This window comes from Triturus cristatus, chromosome 3_1 (genome assembly GCF_964204655.1).
Source record: "Triturus cristatus chromosome 3_1, aTriCri1.1, whole genome shotgun sequence".
Lineage (NCBI taxonomy): Eukaryota > Metazoa > Chordata > Amphibia > Caudata > Salamandridae > Triturus > Triturus cristatus.
This window is the reverse complement of record NC_140583.1, coordinates 229,025,761-229,043,806: the sequence shown is the minus strand read 5'-3', so window position 1 is coordinate 229,043,806 and position 18,046 is coordinate 229,025,761. Positions and strand designations below refer to the sequence as shown.

General features: G+C 43.8%; 1 protein-coding gene across 6 annotated transcripts in view; it reads left to right on the top strand.

Moving 5' to 3' along the window:
- The window catches only part of RNF111 (ring finger protein 111), a 340,882-nt gene extending 338,531 nt beyond the window's left edge, over positions 1 to 2,351 (top strand). For all 6 annotated transcript variants that reach the window (XM_085643745.1, XM_085643742.1, XM_085643743.1 and 3 more), the window contains exon 14: positions 1,227 to 2,351. In XM_085643745.1, the coding sequence (XP_085499871.1) occupies positions 1,227 to 1,344 (118 nt within the window). In that variant the 3' untranslated portion in view covers positions 1,345 to 2,351. The remainder of the gene's footprint in view (positions 1 to 1,226) is intronic.
- The last annotated feature ends 15,695 nt before the right edge of the window (positions 2,352 to 18,046 follow it).

Below are 18,046 nucleotides of genomic sequence, written 5' to 3'. Positions count from 1 at the left end.
CTGTACATCTTTCTGCCCACACCTCTCCTGACTAGAGTTCTGAAGATCCGGACCGAGGAGGGCCAAGTCATCCTAGTCCCTCCGTATTGGTCACGGAAAGAATGGTATCAAGAACCCTTGAGAATCAGCCTCCGGTCAGACTTGCGTCAGCAGGAGATCCTCTTGAAGATTCAGAGGGCAGGGTCCTACACCTGAACTTGTGCATGCTCCACCTTCATGCATAGAGCTTGAGTGGTGACAGTTGAGGGTCTTAAACTCCCTCCCCAAGTTTGTTATGTCATCTTGACAGCCAATTTAGCAGAATTGTGAAAATATTTAGGGGGGCACGGGGATTTTTTTCTTTTACAGCGGGTGCAGCATTAAAAAGTTTGAAGACCACTGCTCGAAGGGCTCTCAGGCTCACTCCACCAGGCCAAAACCGCCACTAGTGGGTTAATGTGCGGGGTACCTGTCCTGGACATCTGCTAAGCTGCCACATGGCCGACCCTCCATATGTTCACGAAGCACTACTGCTTGGACAATCAGATCTGTTGTGATGGGCACTGTTCTCCAGGATGTTTTGATCCAAGCCACTTTGCAGACCCACTTCCAGGGAGGTATTGCTTGAGTATCTATTCTAAGGTGAGGAATCTGCTGTTAGAAGTCTCTATCAGAAGAACAAGTTACATACTTTCGGTAACTCTTTTTTTCTGGTAATACTCTAACTGCAAATTCCTCATCGATCCTCTCAGCTCTGCAGGCTGGGCTTTTTACCCAAAAGATCACTTTAGACACTGCACACTGGTAAAAAAAAGTAATATTGTTTTTTTGTGGAGCCGTGTTTTTAGCTCCGAACTAACCATGGAAGAAGCTGATGTAAGCATGCTGAGGTGACACCTATATAGGAACTGCTATGTTACTTCACAGACGACACCAACGCAGAGCTGATAGGCGTGCAGAGGTACTGCTCAAGAATATCTGGTTATAGTCTAATCTAAGGGGAGTATTCTAAGGTGAGGAATTTGCGGTTAGATAGTCTCTACCAGAAAAGGCGTTACCAAAGGTAAGTAACTTGTTTATTACTACTGAATTAACATTCCGGGAAGAACAAAGCTGAGCAGGACAAGAAAGTTTAGCCCTTTGTTATTCATTGCATTCTATATTTCTGTTGTCTAAGCCATATTCTGTATCCATGTAAAGAGAATTTAAGCACTAATTTCTCTTTTTTGTGTGTTTTAAAATGACAGGCGCCTCCCTTGTATGCACCTCTTCCACCAAGTATGTGTCGATCAGTGGTTGATCACAAACAAGAAGTGCCCCATATGCAGAGTGGACATTGAGGCGCAACTGCCTACTGAAAGTTGACATAATTTTTCAGAACTCTTACATCCCTCACACCCACCTGCTCCTCCTGGTACTGCAGTCAACCAAAGATGGCATGACTTACCTGCGCAGATTTGGAAGCATTGAATTTTGAGTGCTGGCTCTGCTGCATAGTACAACTAATGCTATAGACCTACAGTTTGTATACAGTCAAGTTTCAATGTATTTATAAAGCTTTTTGGATTCTTTTTTTTAATTTTGTTTTAGATTTTGTTTTTCTTTATTCATTTTATTGTAATTGTGTTTTTGGCATGCTTCCGTGTATGCGTTTCTTTGCACATATGGGCTTTGTGAACCCTAAACTTGCAGGCAAGACTAGCTTTTCTAATAGTAGTAGAATTGATTTTTTCCATAGTATCAGGCTTATTGGGAATATGATTTCATCCTTTACTAACCATGAATTCCTTAATTTAATCACTCATGTATTCTAGTTTTTAATGTACAAAGATCATCTAGAAATAAAGATAATGTGTATCAAGACATTCCTTGAATAGGAAAAGACTGGCTGCTGTATAATTAAAATATCAATTTTAAATCAGACACCATTGTTTTAATACTGGGAACAGACCTACATGCTATATGTTTTTAGATAACCGAATACATACTGCTTTCCTGAGTTTTCTGGTCAGATAATGTCTCTAAGGTGTTTACAGTTTATTTTAGCACAATGCACATATATTTGAATGTCAACATTAAGACTGCTGTTCACAGATTGTATTTATCATTTTATTACATCTGAGATCTAATTCAACTTTTGCTACTGTGAAACGGCTCTAACAAACACTAATTGTTGATTTCACCTGGCTGGGTGCAGATAATAGATGAGGTATCTGCTTACACTGATATTGTAAACAGAAAATATACGATCAGGTTAGAATTGCAGTTCTTATTGCAGGTATCCATGCATTCATGGAACTTATAAAAGTCCCAGGATCTCGTTCCCAGGGATTTTTATTAGTTTTTAATTTAATAAACTTAGCTAAAATCCACTTGTGTCATGTTTATTTCTTTGTTGCTTACTGTGTCACAAACATCCTAATTTCTTTACTATTTGGGCTGTAATCTGACATTCACCAAATTCTGTTTTCTTTATATCTTGTTGCTGATGCATTCTGCATACATCCGGCCCTTGTCAGAAATTGTCTAGCCTTGCATTTCAAAGTTTTAATTCGATTGCTACTGATCACCATTGTGAACTCATGATTGACTACGGTTGTCAGTCATCATTTCAAAAGCGAATATTAAGGTTTAAATTGGTATTACCCTAATTGTGAATAGTCAAGGGTGCTTTTGTGCTATGTGGCAAGTGGATAATACCAGCAATTAAAGATTTAATTCAAAATTCTGTTTCGCATCTTAAGGAGTAGCTTACAGGACACTATCCTTCAGTGAGTTGGTTAATTTTTCAGTGCTTTCTCTAATTCTTGCGTATTATAATTAAAAATAGCACAAAGTTTAAATTGTAACGAAAGCCTTGGGTAACTTGAGTGTCTGTGTATATTTAAAGTGTTCTGCTATATAAGTGCTACAGGACAGAAATGAACGGACAGATGTGGCTATTATTTGAGAATATTTTTAAAGAAAATATAAGGGAAGGATTGCTGTTGTGTTTGAAGCTTTGCAGTTAAGGTCCTCACGGTGCCTGCTTCTGTTTCTAGAATGGAATGCAGAAGTAGTAACTGTAGCAGTTGCCTGTAGGAGAAAGTTATGTAGGAAACATTTCCTTCGTGGTGTTCAGTTGGATAAATAAACATATTGTTCGAGGCATATGAGCTGCAGAATTCACACTGTGCATAGATCGCCATCTGGTGTTGGGCTTGGATGCTTGCAACTTGTTGTTGTCTTGGAAGAAATCTTTTGTAGTCACGAGATAGGTGACTCCTCACTTGGACGATAGTGCGCATGGGCATCGACTCCATCCTTAGATTGTTTTTTTTCCGCCATCGGGTTCGGATGCAACTTCTGCGCTCCGGTTCGGTACTATTATCCAAACCTTTTCAACGCGCAGACCATCAAAATAAAAAACTCGACGGTATTGTGTTCGCGAGCCCTTCGACACGCTCCTCAATTACCTGATTCCAGTTGTCAACGCGGGCCACTGGGCCTATCGATGCCATTCGGGCCCATGGCTAATGGAAAGGACTCCATTTAAAAAATGCCCCCAGTGTGGAGCTAAATTCCCACACAGCGACCAACACAAGGTCTGTAACCTCTGTCTCTTACCTGAGCACGAGGAGAGTAATTGCCAGGCCTGCGCCTCTTTTCGATCCAAAAAGACTATCCGTGAGTCCCGGGCACGATGACACGTTCTGGCGCAACAAACGGCTCTGGTGCCGGAGGACATCTTCCGCGAAGGCCCCAATGTCCCGGAGGAGGATTCAGAGGATCTGGGAATCGTTTCCGAGGCAAACAACTCCGACCTCAGACGACCACATCACTCCAGGTCAACGAGTGAGTACAACTGTCCCTACCTCAACCCTACCTTAAAAAAAAAAGGCTCCAGTCAAGACTTCACCTGCTGGCCCCAGTCGCGACCCAAAGAAAGCTTCAGAAGCCCCGCCCCCGGGCCCAGCTCCGAAGACAAAGGAGAAGCCTTCCGGTGGCTCGGCACCAACCAAACCGCATATCAGTGCCCCGCAGACACCATCGGCACCGAAACCGGGAGCGCATCCTACTCCCGCAGTCCCCAAAAAACAATCGGCACCGAGCACTTCGGCGACGAAGGAAAAGGCCTTGGATCCGAAACAAAAAAATTCGGAGCCGAAAAAGATTTCAACATCGAAGCTGACGGAATCCAAAAACACCTTCGAAGGCTCCAGAGCAGAAATCTAAACCTCGTTCGGACCCGAAAAAATCTGCACCGAAAGCGACTACCGAAGAGGAAGAACTTTTTCGACCGGATCCCATTGATCCGTAGCAAAAAACACTCCAAGTGGACCTCCAAACAGGACATTTGGTCAATGTTCCACACAAGAAGAGGAAATTGGACACCCCACACGTCCCTGAGGTGCCTGTAAAGAAAAGACTGTGCTACTTCACCTGTACAACCCTCTTCTCCTGTTCTCCCTCCTAAGCCTTTCTCTCCACCACATTCTCCCATAAGTCCACCATACTCATCACCACCACAGGATGATGATTTAGGGGGTGGGGGAGGGAACAATGACCCTTTCACTGACCCTGATGACGACACAGATGTACCACGGGACGATTGGGATGATTATGATGACCCAGTAGGCCCTCCAGACCTTCCAGATCCCGATGCATACCCAACAAAGCCATCTCCCCCAGATGACAATATTGGTTTTAGCCAGCTTATAGACAGGGCTGCCCAGTACCATGGTGTTCAATTGCATTCGGACCCCGCAGAGGAGGACTTCCTAATAGACACCTTTGCACAGTCACAAAAAACTGTACAAACTTTACCAATGCTAAAAGGCATCATTAAACACGACCCCAGCCATATTCAAAGACCCTGTAAGGGCTAGAATTCTCAACCCCAAAATATAAACCCGCTCCCAATGATCCTACCTACATCAAGGGTCAACTACCTTTAGATTCTCTAGTGGTCACCAACGCTAGAAAACGTGCCAACTCTCAAACCTCCAGTGATGCTCCACCTCCGGACAAGGAGTCCAAATTATTAGATGCTCCGGGCAAACGAGTTGCTGCCCGAGCAGCTAATCACTGGATTATAGCCAAGGCGCAGGCATTACTTGCCAGGTATGATAGGGCTCATTACGACCAGCTAGAAACCCTATTGCAGCATTTGCCTCATCAATATAAGACCAAGGCCAATGATTTGATTCAAGAGGGCAAATTAATAACTAATGCATCAATCAAGTGTGCCCTTGATGCAGCAGACACTGCATCCAGGTCCATTAACACTAGTGTGTTACTGAGAAGGCATGACAGGTTGCGCATCTCTGGCTTCAAACAGGGGTACAAAAAACTATCCTCAATCATCCGTTCAATCATGAACAACTGTTTGGCCCAGCTGTGGATACAGCCTTAGAAAAAATGAAAAAGGACACGGAGACTGCTAAATCCATGGGACCATTACAGTCTCCATCCACACAAGGTCCTTTCGGCGCTCCTATAGAGGGGCATCCAAAAATATCAGTGTAGACACTGCTTCTTCCTCCTACAAAAACCCCACACAAACATCCCCTAACAGGGGATATTTTAAAGGTGGATACAGAGGAAATAAAGGAAGAAACCGAGGTAACAACACTCGCGCCTCTCCCTCTAATAAACAGTGACTTCCCTCCACTTCTTCTAGACCATTCCACTCTGGTCGGAGGGAGACTCTCACAGTTCCTAACTGTCTGGAAATCCATCACTACAGACAAGTGGGTAAGACAAATTATCCAGTATGGTTATTGCCTGGAACTTACAGCAACTCCACCCAACATACCACCCAAGCAGCGTCCAATCTCTACGGAACATATGACACTCCTCAAACAGGAAGTTCTTGCGCTGCTTCAAATGCATGCAATAGAACCAGTCCCCATACAGCATCAAGGAACAGGAGTTTACTCTAAATTTCCTAATCCCCAGAAGCGACGATACTCTAAGGCCAATATTGGACCTCAGACCCCTCAATCTCTACATACAGTCAGATCATTTTCACATGATCACTCTTCAACAAGTCCTTCCACTGCTTCAACACTAGATCTCAAGGACGCCTACTTCCATATTCCCATACACCCTGCCCACAGAAAATACCGAAGGTTCACACTGGACAGCCAACACTTATCAGTTCAAAGTCCTTACCTTTGGGGGGACCACAGCACCCAGGTTGTTCACAAAGTGCCTTGCAGTAGTAGCAGCACACTTGCGAAGACAACAAATCCATGTATTTCCATACCTCGGCGACTGGCTCATAAAAGCCAAGTCATACAACTAGTGTGTTCACCACACGTATCAAACCATTCAGCTGCTACACAACTTAGGGTTCACAGTAAACTACACCAAGTCACACCTTCAACCCTCCTACATGCATCAGTATCTAGGAGCCACAATAGACACTTCCAAAGCTCTAGCATACCCCAATCCAGCAAGGATAGCCTGTATGCAGACCCTCATTTCCAGGTTTCAGCCCCAACACTCTCCCAGCACGTATTTATGCAACTCATAGGGATGATGGCTTCTTGCATTGTCATTTTACCTCACGCAAGACTTCAGATGCGCCCTTTACAAGAATGCTTAGCACGTCAGTGGAACCAGGCTCAAGGTCAACTTACAGATCTGGTGTTGGTGGACAGCCGCCCACATCGCTCTCTGCAGTGGTGGAACACACAAAATCTTTCCAGAGGGCGGCCGTTCCTAGTTCCCGTTTCCACAGATAGTGCTAACAGAAGACGCATCACTCACCGGCTGGGGAGCCCATCTCCTAAGCCACACTATTCAGGGCAGGTGGAGCACTCAACAAAAACTGTTCCATATCCATTACCTAGAATTACTGGTAATTTTTCTAGCGTTAAAATTGTTCCAAGCACATCTCCTCAACAAAGCTGTCCTAGTTCGCACAGACAATATGACAGCAATGTATCAAATACAGAAACAAGGAGGAACACACTCTTTGCAGCTGTCTCACCTAGCGCTAAGTATATGGAGATGGGCCATTCCACAAAACATATATCTTCTGTCAGAACATCTTCCAGGGGTGAACAATTAGATGGCGGATCTGTTAAGTCATCAGACTCAACAGATACACGAATGGGAACTTCATCCGCAAGTTCTTCAACCCTTCTTCCAGATGTGGGACCAACCAGACATAGATCTGTTTGCCACACATGCAAACGCAAAAAATGCCCAACCTTCGCCGCCAGGTTCCCACACCCGTTGTCCAAGGGCAATGCGATATGGATGAACTGGTCAGGCAGATTTGCATACGCTTTTCCGCCACTCCCGCTCATTCCAATAGTAGTACGCAAGCTCAAACAACAGTCTCTCAAGATAATCCTTGTTGCTCCAACATGGGCACGGCAACCATGGTTCACAACACTACTCGAACTCTCAGTAGTTCCACACCAAAAATTAAGTCTCTTTCCAAAGCTGCTAACGCAGAACCATGGAGAGATAAGGCACCCAGATCCAGCACAACTGAATCTAGCGATCTGGCTCCTGAAATCCTAGAGTTCGGTTACCTTAACCTCCCACCGGACTGTATGAACATTATTAAAGAAACCAGACGACCCACTACTGAGCTTGCTATGCAGCCAAATGGAAGAGATTTGTAATTCTCTGCAATAATAACAAAATTGACCGACCTGGATGCTTCAACTCAAAACATCTGCTATTTGCTACATCTACAAATATGCATTCTGGCATACTCATCGTACCCGCTATCAAAGCCTTTATGGAAGGCCTTAAAAGGATAATTCCACCCAGACTGCCACCCTCTCCAGGGTGGAACCTGAACATTGTTTTTACTAGACTCATGGGGCCCCCATTTGAGCCTTTACAAAAATGTGAATTTGAATTCTTTACATGGAAAGTAGCTTTCCTTGTTGCAATCACCTCTCTTAGGAGAGTAAGTGAGATCCAGGCTTTAACCATACAAGAACCATTCTTACAGATACATCGTAACAAGGTGGTTCTTAGGACAAATCCAAAATTCCTTCCCAATGTAATCTCTGCTTTCCACCTTAATAAATCAGTAGAGTTGCCAGTATTTTACCAAAATCCTGATTCTGTAGCGGAAAGGGCTCTTCACACGCTCAACGTCAAAAGAGCTTTACTTTACTACATAGACCGGAATAAACACTTTAGGAAGACAAAACAACTGTTTGTAGCTTTCTCACCACCTCATAAAGGCAATCCAATTTCCAAAGCTGGAATTGACTGGTGGATAGTAAAATGTATTCAAATATGCTATCAGAAAGCAAAACATACGTTAACAATTCTCCCTAGAGCGCATTCAACATGCAAACTAGGGGCTTCCATGGCATAACGCAGCAACATGGTCTACAACACACACCTTCACCAAACACTATTGTGTAGATGTGTAAGCAAAGCAACAAGCTTCTGTAGGCCAAGCTGTTCTTAGGACACTTTCAACCTGATACAGGCGACTACCGCTAGGAGAGACACTGCTGTACAGTCTATGCACAGAGTGTGAATTCTGCAGCTCATATGCCTTGAACGGAAAATGCTACTTACCAGTATGCATCTGTTCTTGGCATGTAGAGCTGCAGAGATTCACACGCCCACCCTCCTCCCCGGAACCTGTATCTGTTCCAGTGTATACATTCCCATGGACATCTCTCTGTTTATTACAAACTCCATAATTTCCCTTCATGGCGCAAAACAATCTAAGGATGGAGTCGATGCCCATGCGCACTATCATCCAAGGTAGGAGTCACCTACAAAAGACTTCTTCCAAGACAACAAGGTGCAAGCATCCAAGCCCAACACCAGATGGCGATCTATGCACAGAGTGGGAATCTCTGCAGCTCTACATGCCAAGAACAGATGCATACTGGTAAGTAGCATTTTCCTTGCCAAGATTTATCCCAGCATCATCAAATTTACAATGTAACAACGAGTAACTGGACACTATGCACTGAGTTGTTTGGCTCTACGTGTGGTAATTGGATGACCTGTAGTAATTTGAACAGGATTTTTTTTTTTTATTATCAAGTTTTATTGGATTAGTTTCTGCGCTCTTTTAACCTTCCTAATATCCAGGTACTATTTTTTTTTTTTTCTTTGGGAAAGCTTGCACATTGGGATTTTACCTACTGTTTAAGCCAACGGCAAGTGCATCGTTTGAATCTAGGTGCTCAAGCGCAAAATTGAGCTCCACTTCCCACGTGCAGCCTGAGGGGCTGTGACATCCTTCTCTTCTGACTGCTGTGGCAAAGTTCAGTGGCACGTATTCTGGAAAAGGTCATGCTGTGAGCATGACATGCCGCCATTTTGGATGTGTTTGCGAATGCAGTATCTGCTTTTCTTTCGGTGCATTAGGAGGCAGAGTTTGAGGATTTGACACAAGGATTAATCCCCTCAAATACGTACAGTAGAAGGTAATAGTTTTCCAACTATTTCCTTAACATTTCAAGTTGGTTTAGTGTCACTATGGGTGAAGATAGAACGATGTGCTTGAGGTCTCTACAGTGAACTAGTCCCTCTGGGTGAAGAAGGAACACTTACTACAGTGAACATAAGTACAGAAAATTGATTGTTCTCGGCCCCACATGAAGTGGGCAGAATAGGAAGCTTGCTTCTTGTACTATATGTCTATTATTTATGAAGAAGGAAAGATGTCACCGAAACAGAAGATCAGGATGTTCAATGCACGTGTGGCTGTAGATACACATGCTTTGCATACTCCTGCCATTTATTGTTGGGTCTGGGTCTGTGCATGTTTTTCTTCGACAAAGTCTTTCACATCACAAGGTAAAGCGACTCTTCCTCTTGGTGATAATGCACATGGGCATCCACTCCATTGTTAGATTATTTTCTTTCCACAGTCTGGTTCGGATGAGTGTGCCTGCGCTCCAGTTCAAAACTGTTTCGGACTCCTTCTGGTTTGCGATTCACTGTTACCTACCCTTGTCGGTGTTAACAAACACGTTCCCACTTTTGCGTTTTGACATCTGAAAGCTATAGCCCGTCGGATCGACGTGCTCAGACAGTGGGCCTTTGGTCCTCACCCTTTTGGGCCTATCGTTCTAGCCCCCTCCGACTTCTCCATAGAATGCCCAGCTGATGGACAGGTGCCTTTCCGTTTCTGCCCGTGGTGCCACAGCAATTACCCACGGACCGACCTTCGTAAAACCGAGGCCAGAATCACCACTCCTCTCCCCAGGGGTACTACAGGAGAAACAACTGAAAGGGTGGAGACAAAGGTGCTTCCCCTCGTGGTGGCACCCGCCACAAAGCAGTGACTCCCTTCTCCTTCCCCTGATCGTTCCACACCTGTTGGGAGATGATTGCAACAGTTTCTGCCCACTTGGCGATCCATAACATTGGATCAATGGGTGTTAGACATTATCCAACATGGTTATTGCATGAAGCTCATCACACCTCCAAGCATTCCTCCTCGCACTCACAGGCTCTCTCTGGAACACCAAACATTACTTATGTTAAATTGTTTTATAGAGCACGTGGCTACCTAAACACGGGCTTCCCAGTGCAAGCAGACACAGTAATTGCTAGGAAATGTGCCTAAATGAACAGATGTGTCTTAAGTTGCTTTCTAAAGCTCATGAGATTGCAGTTTACTCTCAGATGTGTGGGAAGGGGAGTTCCAGATCTTGGATACCAAACAGGCAAAGGACCATCCTCCACTTCCGGCCCATCTAATTCTTGGGATGTCCAGGAGGGAGTGGTTGTTTGACCTCAAGTTTCAAGAACTATTGTGCGAGACGATTAGCTTGTTTAAAATAAGTAGGCCCTGAGCATATTTGATCTTGCGTGCTATGCACAGGGCCTTAAACTCAATTCTTCTCTTAACTGGGAGCCAGTGGAGACTTACCAGTGCAGTGTGTGCCTAGTTAGATTTAGGAATATTCAGTAGAACGGAGGCCGTAGCATTTTGTATGATCTGTAGTGTTTTTACAATGTAGGCCGGACTGCCCAAGTAAAGCGAGTTGAGGTATAGTTGTGAGAGTATAAGGCCATGTACCACAGTTCTACGTGTTTTGGCCAGGAGCCATTTCAGTGTCCTCCTCAATGCTTCTAGTAGGCCAAAGTATGAACCTGCTTTTTTTTTGCCTGGGCAGCCATAGTGAGACCAGCGTACAATAAAAGTACCCAGCTCCTGACTTCCGGTGTGGGTAGACGTGTGATCATCCATGCATAGAGGCCCAGTAAGCTGGTCCCAAAGAGATGGGTTATTTCTCACCACCATAACCTCCGTCTTGCCGCCATTTAGTTTGAGGCGACTTAAGGCCATCAAGTTATGGACTTGTTCCAAGCAGTTGGAAAGGTTCTCTGCAGTTTGATTGCGTTTTAGGTGTTACAGAAACAACAATTTGGGTGACATCAGCTTAAGACACCATGGTAAAGCTAAATTAGCAGATAAAGTTAGCATGGGACAGTACATATATGTTAAAAGGCGTGGGACTCTGGGAGGAGCCCTGAGGTACACTACACTGCTGAGCATCTGATGGGTATGGCCATCCCTGACCTGAAAGCATCTGATTTCTAGGAAAGAGGACAACCATTCGAGTGCTTTTCCCGCTATCCCAAACGCCTCCAGTCTTAGTCAGAGGATGGGATGTGACACAGTATCAAAGGCTCGCTCAGATCAAGAAGCTGCCCCTCCTTGGTCCAGAGTATTCCTGAGTTCTTAAGTGGTAATAGCATGGCTGTTTTAGTGCTTAAACAGAAAGTTTGAGCTCTTCTACTCAAGAGCTATAGAACCCGTCGCTCCACAACTTCAGGGGTCAAGAGTATACTTCATGTGCTTCCTAATCCCCAAAAAGGACTGATCTTTGCAGCCAGTCTTAAATCGACGACCATTAAATCATTACATCCAGTCAAAGCATTTCCATATGGTCACTCTCCAAGATGTGAAGCCATTTCTCCAGCAAGGCGACTTTCTGTCAGCCCTAGACTTAAAGGAAGCCTACTTTGCCATTCCAATACATCCAGCATATCACAAATACCTAACATTTGTGATAGCAGGCAAACATTACCAATTCTAAGTTCTCTTATTCGGAGTGACTACTGCACCTCTAGTATTCACCGAATACCTAGCTGTGGTAGCAGCACATTTATGCAGACAAAACATCCATGCCTTCCCATATTGCGACAACTGGCTTATCAAAGCCAGCACTCTTCCACTGTGTCAACAACCTACTCAAAATATCATAAACCTGCTCTATCTGTTAGGCTTCACCATCAATTTCCAAAAACCTATTCTTTATACTTTACAGGTTCAACCGTATCTGGGGGTTATCCTATACACACAGCTGGATTAGCTGATCCGAATACAGCAAGAATCCGAATGTATAAATGCTACTACCACGTTTCCAACCCGCTCAGCAGTTGACAGAACTATCATGCACCTACTGGGTATGATGGCATCATGCATCACCATAGTGCCACATACGAGGCTACACATGCGTCTACTTCAGGAATGTCTAGCATGGCAGTGGTCTCAGTCACAGGGTTGATTAGATGATCTAGTATCTATAGACAGAGGCACTCATCACTCTGCTTTGGTGAAACACAAATATCCTGTTGAAAGAGCAGCCCTTCCTCAACCCTTCTCCCCACATCATCCTGAAAATCCACACAACATTGACAGGCTGGGGGCTTATAGAATCTCATAGTCCAGGGACTCTGGGACACCAAACAGCAGGGTCTCCTCATCAACTACCTAGAGTTTCAAGCTGAAAGCGCTCCACCTCACCTGATCGGCACGGTTGTCTTAGTCCACACAGACAATATGACAACCATGTACTCTGTACAAAAACAGGGGGACACATTCTCTACAGTTATCATGCCTATCTCAGACCATTTGATGTTTGGCTTTAAATCACGACATTCATCTGTTAGTGGAACACCTCCCAGGAACAGGTAACGATTTTGCTGAGTTTAGCAGGATGCGACAACAAGTCCATGAGTGGGAACTCCACCCCAAAGTTCTCCTCCCTTACTTCACAAGTGGGGTTTTCCACAAATAGATCTGTATGCAACCTCAGACAACACAGAATGCCCAGACTTTGTGTTCAGGCTTCCACACCCACTAAGGGCATTGCTCTATTGATAAATTGGTCAGGGATATTTGCCTACGCTTTTCCTCCTATCCCTCTTCTTCCATTTCTGGTTCAGAATTTCAGGCAAACATCCTTCACGCTCATACTAGTGGCTCCCACATGGGCCAGACAGCCCAGGTTCACTATAGTGCTCAACAGGTCAGTAGTTCCCCACGAGAGACTTACCCTCAACCTGGACCTTCTCACTCCGATCCATGGAGAAATCCATCACCCAAATCCCAGGCAACTCAACTTAGAAATTTGGCTCCTGAGGTCATAGAATTTGGTAATCTCAGTCTCCCATCTGAATGTATGACCATTCTCAAAGAAACTCGTAGGCCTACTACTTTGCATCTCAATGGAAAAAGGGCCTGTTATTGTCATAAGAGTATCAATCCATTTAATGCTACAATACCAAACATTGTTATCTTCTACATCTACAACTCTCTGGTCTTGCATTCACATCCATAAGGTTACATCTGGCTGCATATCTGCAGAATAGACAACACCTGTCTTTGTTCAAGATACCAGTCATCCAAGCCTTATGTAAGTTCCTAAAAGAGTATTGTATTGTAAGTACATTTATATAGTGCTTACTACCCCTGACGAGACGTCCAAGTGCGTTTTCGGCGAGTAGCACGCTACTCCGGAACCCAAGAAGGATTAGTGTTGAATTAGCATAGTGAAATATGAAAGTAATTTGAGTGGTGGTTAGGTTAGTTAGTTATCTGGTTTCAGAAGAATTGCGGAGGGATAGAAGAGGGAGAAAAGTTTGCATTTCTATAGCCCTTGTTACCCCTAATGGGGTGTTGAAGCACTTTTTTGGCGAGTAGCACGCTACTCCGGAACCCATAAAGGATTAGAGGTAAATTAGTATAGTGAAATAGGAAAGTAATTTGAGTGGTGGATATTAATCCGTTATTTGGATTGAGAAGGATAGCGGAGGGATAAAGGTTTGCATGTATATAGCACTTGTAACCCCTATTGGGGTGTTGAAGTGCTTTTTTGGTGAGTAGCATGCTACTCCAGGACCCATTAAAGGATTAGTGTTGAATTAGTATAGTGAAATATGAAATTCATTTGAGTGGTGGATGATATGTTAGTCGGTTATTTGGATTGAGAAGAGTAGCAGAGGGACAGGTTTGCATATATATATATCTCTCTAGATCGCTTGTTACCCCTGATGGGGTGTTGAAGTGCTTTTTCAGCGAGTAGCACGCTACTCCGGAACCCATAAAGGATTAGTGGTGAATTAGTATAGTGAAATCTAAAAGTAATTTGAGTTGTGGTTATTACTCAGTTATTTGAATTGAGAAGGATAGCGGAGGGATTGAAGAGGGAAAAAGGTTTGCATTTATATAGTGCATGCTACCCCTAATGAGGTTTTGTAGCTCTCTTTTCGGCGAGTAGCACGCTACTCGGAACCCATAAGGGATTAGTGGTGAATTAGTATAGTGACATGAAATTTGATAAGTGGACATGTTAGTCAGTTATTTTGATTGAAAAGGATAGTGGAGGGATAGAAGAGTGAAAGATTTAGATTTTTATTTTTATTTTTTGGGATGACAGCAGGCTTGGGATGAGTAAAAAGGGATGTGGAGAGGAAGAGTCAGAGGGAAGAGTTTAAAATGTTTGTTTTGGGGGATCAGTATAGTAAAAAAGAGGTGTCAGACAGTGCAAGGAGGGGTAGAGTAGTGGGGAGTCTAGAAAAGGCTATTTTGGGGGTCATAGTAGTGGTATGGGGTTTGAGATGAATGAGAGAGGGGATGTAGAGGATATATTGATGGAGGTATCTGGTGAGAAATAGGGTAATGCATTGGAAAGAGTAGTAGAAAGGTTTGAAATGAGTGAGAGTTGAGGTAGAAGATATATTGTAAGAAGTATAGGGTGGGTACATACCATAAAGATTATAACACCATTAGGAAGTCAGTTTGATAATTCTTAAACATCTACTGATTTGGGAAAATGAAAAGTATTCAACAGAATAGCAATTCCTACTCACAGCATCAATATCTATTGGGAACAGACTAAAAACAAACAAACTTTAAATTTTTGAAAAAGGCCTATATGAAGATAATCCACAGATAAGAATCTAGGCCAACTGGAAATCATAGTAGCAATGTATTCTCTTCAAATTAAGTGCTTCCGGTTACGCATCTAATAGCGACTGTCAATTGTTTTTTCGTGCACAAAAAGGTACGTCGACTAATGAAAACAGACATGAAAAACCAATGAGTGGTTCTACCCGGGATCCACCTGCACCTACCTGGAATCTTAACATTGTTCTCACAAGACAAATGAGTCCACCATTTGAACCACTACATAACTGCTCCCTTCTATTTCTATCTTAGAATGTCCCTATTTTAATTGTCATCACTTCACTCGGACGTGTTAGTGAGCTACAGGCACTACTAACCTTAGATGAGACTTTCTTCCAGCTCCACAGAGATCGGGTTGTCCTTCGCACCAATCCAAAATTCCTTCCAAAGATGGTGTCTCATGTCCACCTTAATCAATCAGTTGAGTTACCTTTGTTCTTTCCTCAGCCAGTCTCAGTTGCAGAAAGGGCTCTCCATACATTAGATGTTAAAAGAGCCCTTATGTACTAGTGACAGAACTAAAGATTTTTCCAAAAACCAAACCGCTCTCTATTGATTTTTGCGCCCCTATATAAAGGAAAGCCCATATCCAAATCGGGCATTTCAGGTGGTTAGTTAAATGCATTCAGACATGCTATGTTAAAGCCTAAACAACTTTATCTATATCCCCTACAGCACATACTTCTCACACAATAGGGGCTTCCATGGCTTTCCTGGGTAATATCCCACTAGCTAATATATGTAAAGCAGCTACATGGTCTATACCATACACTTTCATTAAACATTATTGTATGGATGTTCATACACGCCAACAAGCTAATGTAGGTCAGGCAGTGCTATGTACACTTTTCCAAACAACTGCAACACCCACAGGTTAGCCACCGCTTTTCTACGGCACTGCTTTACAGTCTGTGCAAAACGTGTTTCTACAGCCACACATTCCTCGAACAGATGATGTTTACCCTGTAAGCATCTGTTCTTGTCATGTAGTGCTGTAGAAAGTTGCGTAGTGCACATTATTAATTTTTTTTAATTGCTTATTGCATCCTGCACCTTACTGTAAGGGCCTCTGTCCCACAGACTGGCTTGCTGTTTCCTCCCCCACGACCTGCACTGCCCGTAAGTAAGAACGAGCCTGCCTATAGCTAGGGTGGGGTGCTAGTTGTTCTAAGCACGAGGGGATAAAACCTGCATGCTGACGCGACCGCGCAGCTTGGAAACGTGGTTTTGATAAGGAAATTACTGTTAGTTGGGACACTGGAAAGGGTATTTCTTCAAGGTTCTTAATGTTTTAAAATTGCTTATTGCACACTGCACCTTATCCTAGGGGCCTCTGTCCCACAGACTGCCTTGGCGTTTTTTTCCCCCCCCCATGACCTGCGGTGCCCGTAAGTAAGAACGGGCCCACTCATAGCAAGGTCGTCGTGCTAGTTGTTCTAAGCACAAGGGGATAAAACCTGCAAGCTGACGCGACCGCACAGCGGGCATGCCGAAGGCGTGCCAATGGTAAGCCCGTCAGAGCCCGGAATGCGCCAGGACCCCTGCACGTCTTTCTCGCTAGACATGCTCTAGGGCTCAGCTACTGGCATATATAGTAAGGGGTAAGTGTTGTAACGCTGCCACATAGGCTGGGGAAAGGAATTATCTCCCATTTCAATGCACTTTCTGCTACCTCTCATTTATGATCACAAACCCTCCCTCTATTACTTCCTCACACAGTTATCCAGAAAAGGATAACAATTCACCAGAATTAGTTACGGATACCAGTATAGTTACCACCTCATACACTCCCTCACGTAACTCCTCTAAAGGGAAGAATAATCCGCATGAACCTGGGGAGTTCGTTAAATGCTATTCTACTGAATACTAGATCAGTGATTAAGCATAAGTATGAGTTTGAATGCCTACTGCAGATGTCAAACTGGTCTTCCAAACGCAAACTTGGGCCAATGAAACATCCGAGCCTGATTGGATTATCGCGCTATCTTCAGACTACGCATTAGCCACTGTAGACAGAAAAGGGCAAAAGGGGCGGCGACATAGCAACCATTTACAGGTCTTCGTTTAGAACAATCTTTGAGACCATTCAGTTGCCTGGGGCGGAAGCTGAGACCTTTAACTTTAAAATTGCTAATATTTTGTCCTTCCCTGATCTACTATTTTACAGACCACCACGGCCAAAACCCTTGTTTAAATAAGGTCTACAGTCCTTCATGGAATCTTGTCTGGACTCTCCCGCCTACATGATACTAGGGGATTTTAATTTTCACCTAGAAAGTGATAAGAATGCGTACACCTCCACTTTACTAGATAATCCTGAGGGTTTCGGACTGACGCAGTTAATCTTGGAGCCCACGCATGAGGCTCACCATACTCTTGACGGCATTTTCACTAACAATCCTAATATTACAGTGGACAAAGTACTACCCTTAACTTGGACAGACCACATGGTCATCTTCTTCAAACTATCCTTTTTGAAGAATAGCATGTCTCGGTTGAAGAACCTGCCCCCTTCCAAATTCAGACCTGGTCATAAAATCAAGAACCACGAACTAGTGGAGATGCTTGATAAAAGTCCACCGGTACTAGTGCCAGACAACGATAAGGCGGATGACAATTATGATGACTGGATTAGGTCAGCTATGAATCAGTTGGCCCCAGAAGAATAAATAAACAGTGGAGAAATAAAGCCTCTGCCCCCTGGTACGACTCAGATCTTAAACTTATAAAATCTAAGTGCAGATACTCCGTGCGTGTATGGAGGGTAGACTATAGCGAGCAAGATAAACTTGCCTGCAAACTAGCTCTAGCCGAATATAAGGAAGCCATTATAAGCTCTAAAACGAAGTACATTAGAAGCAAAATTGAGTC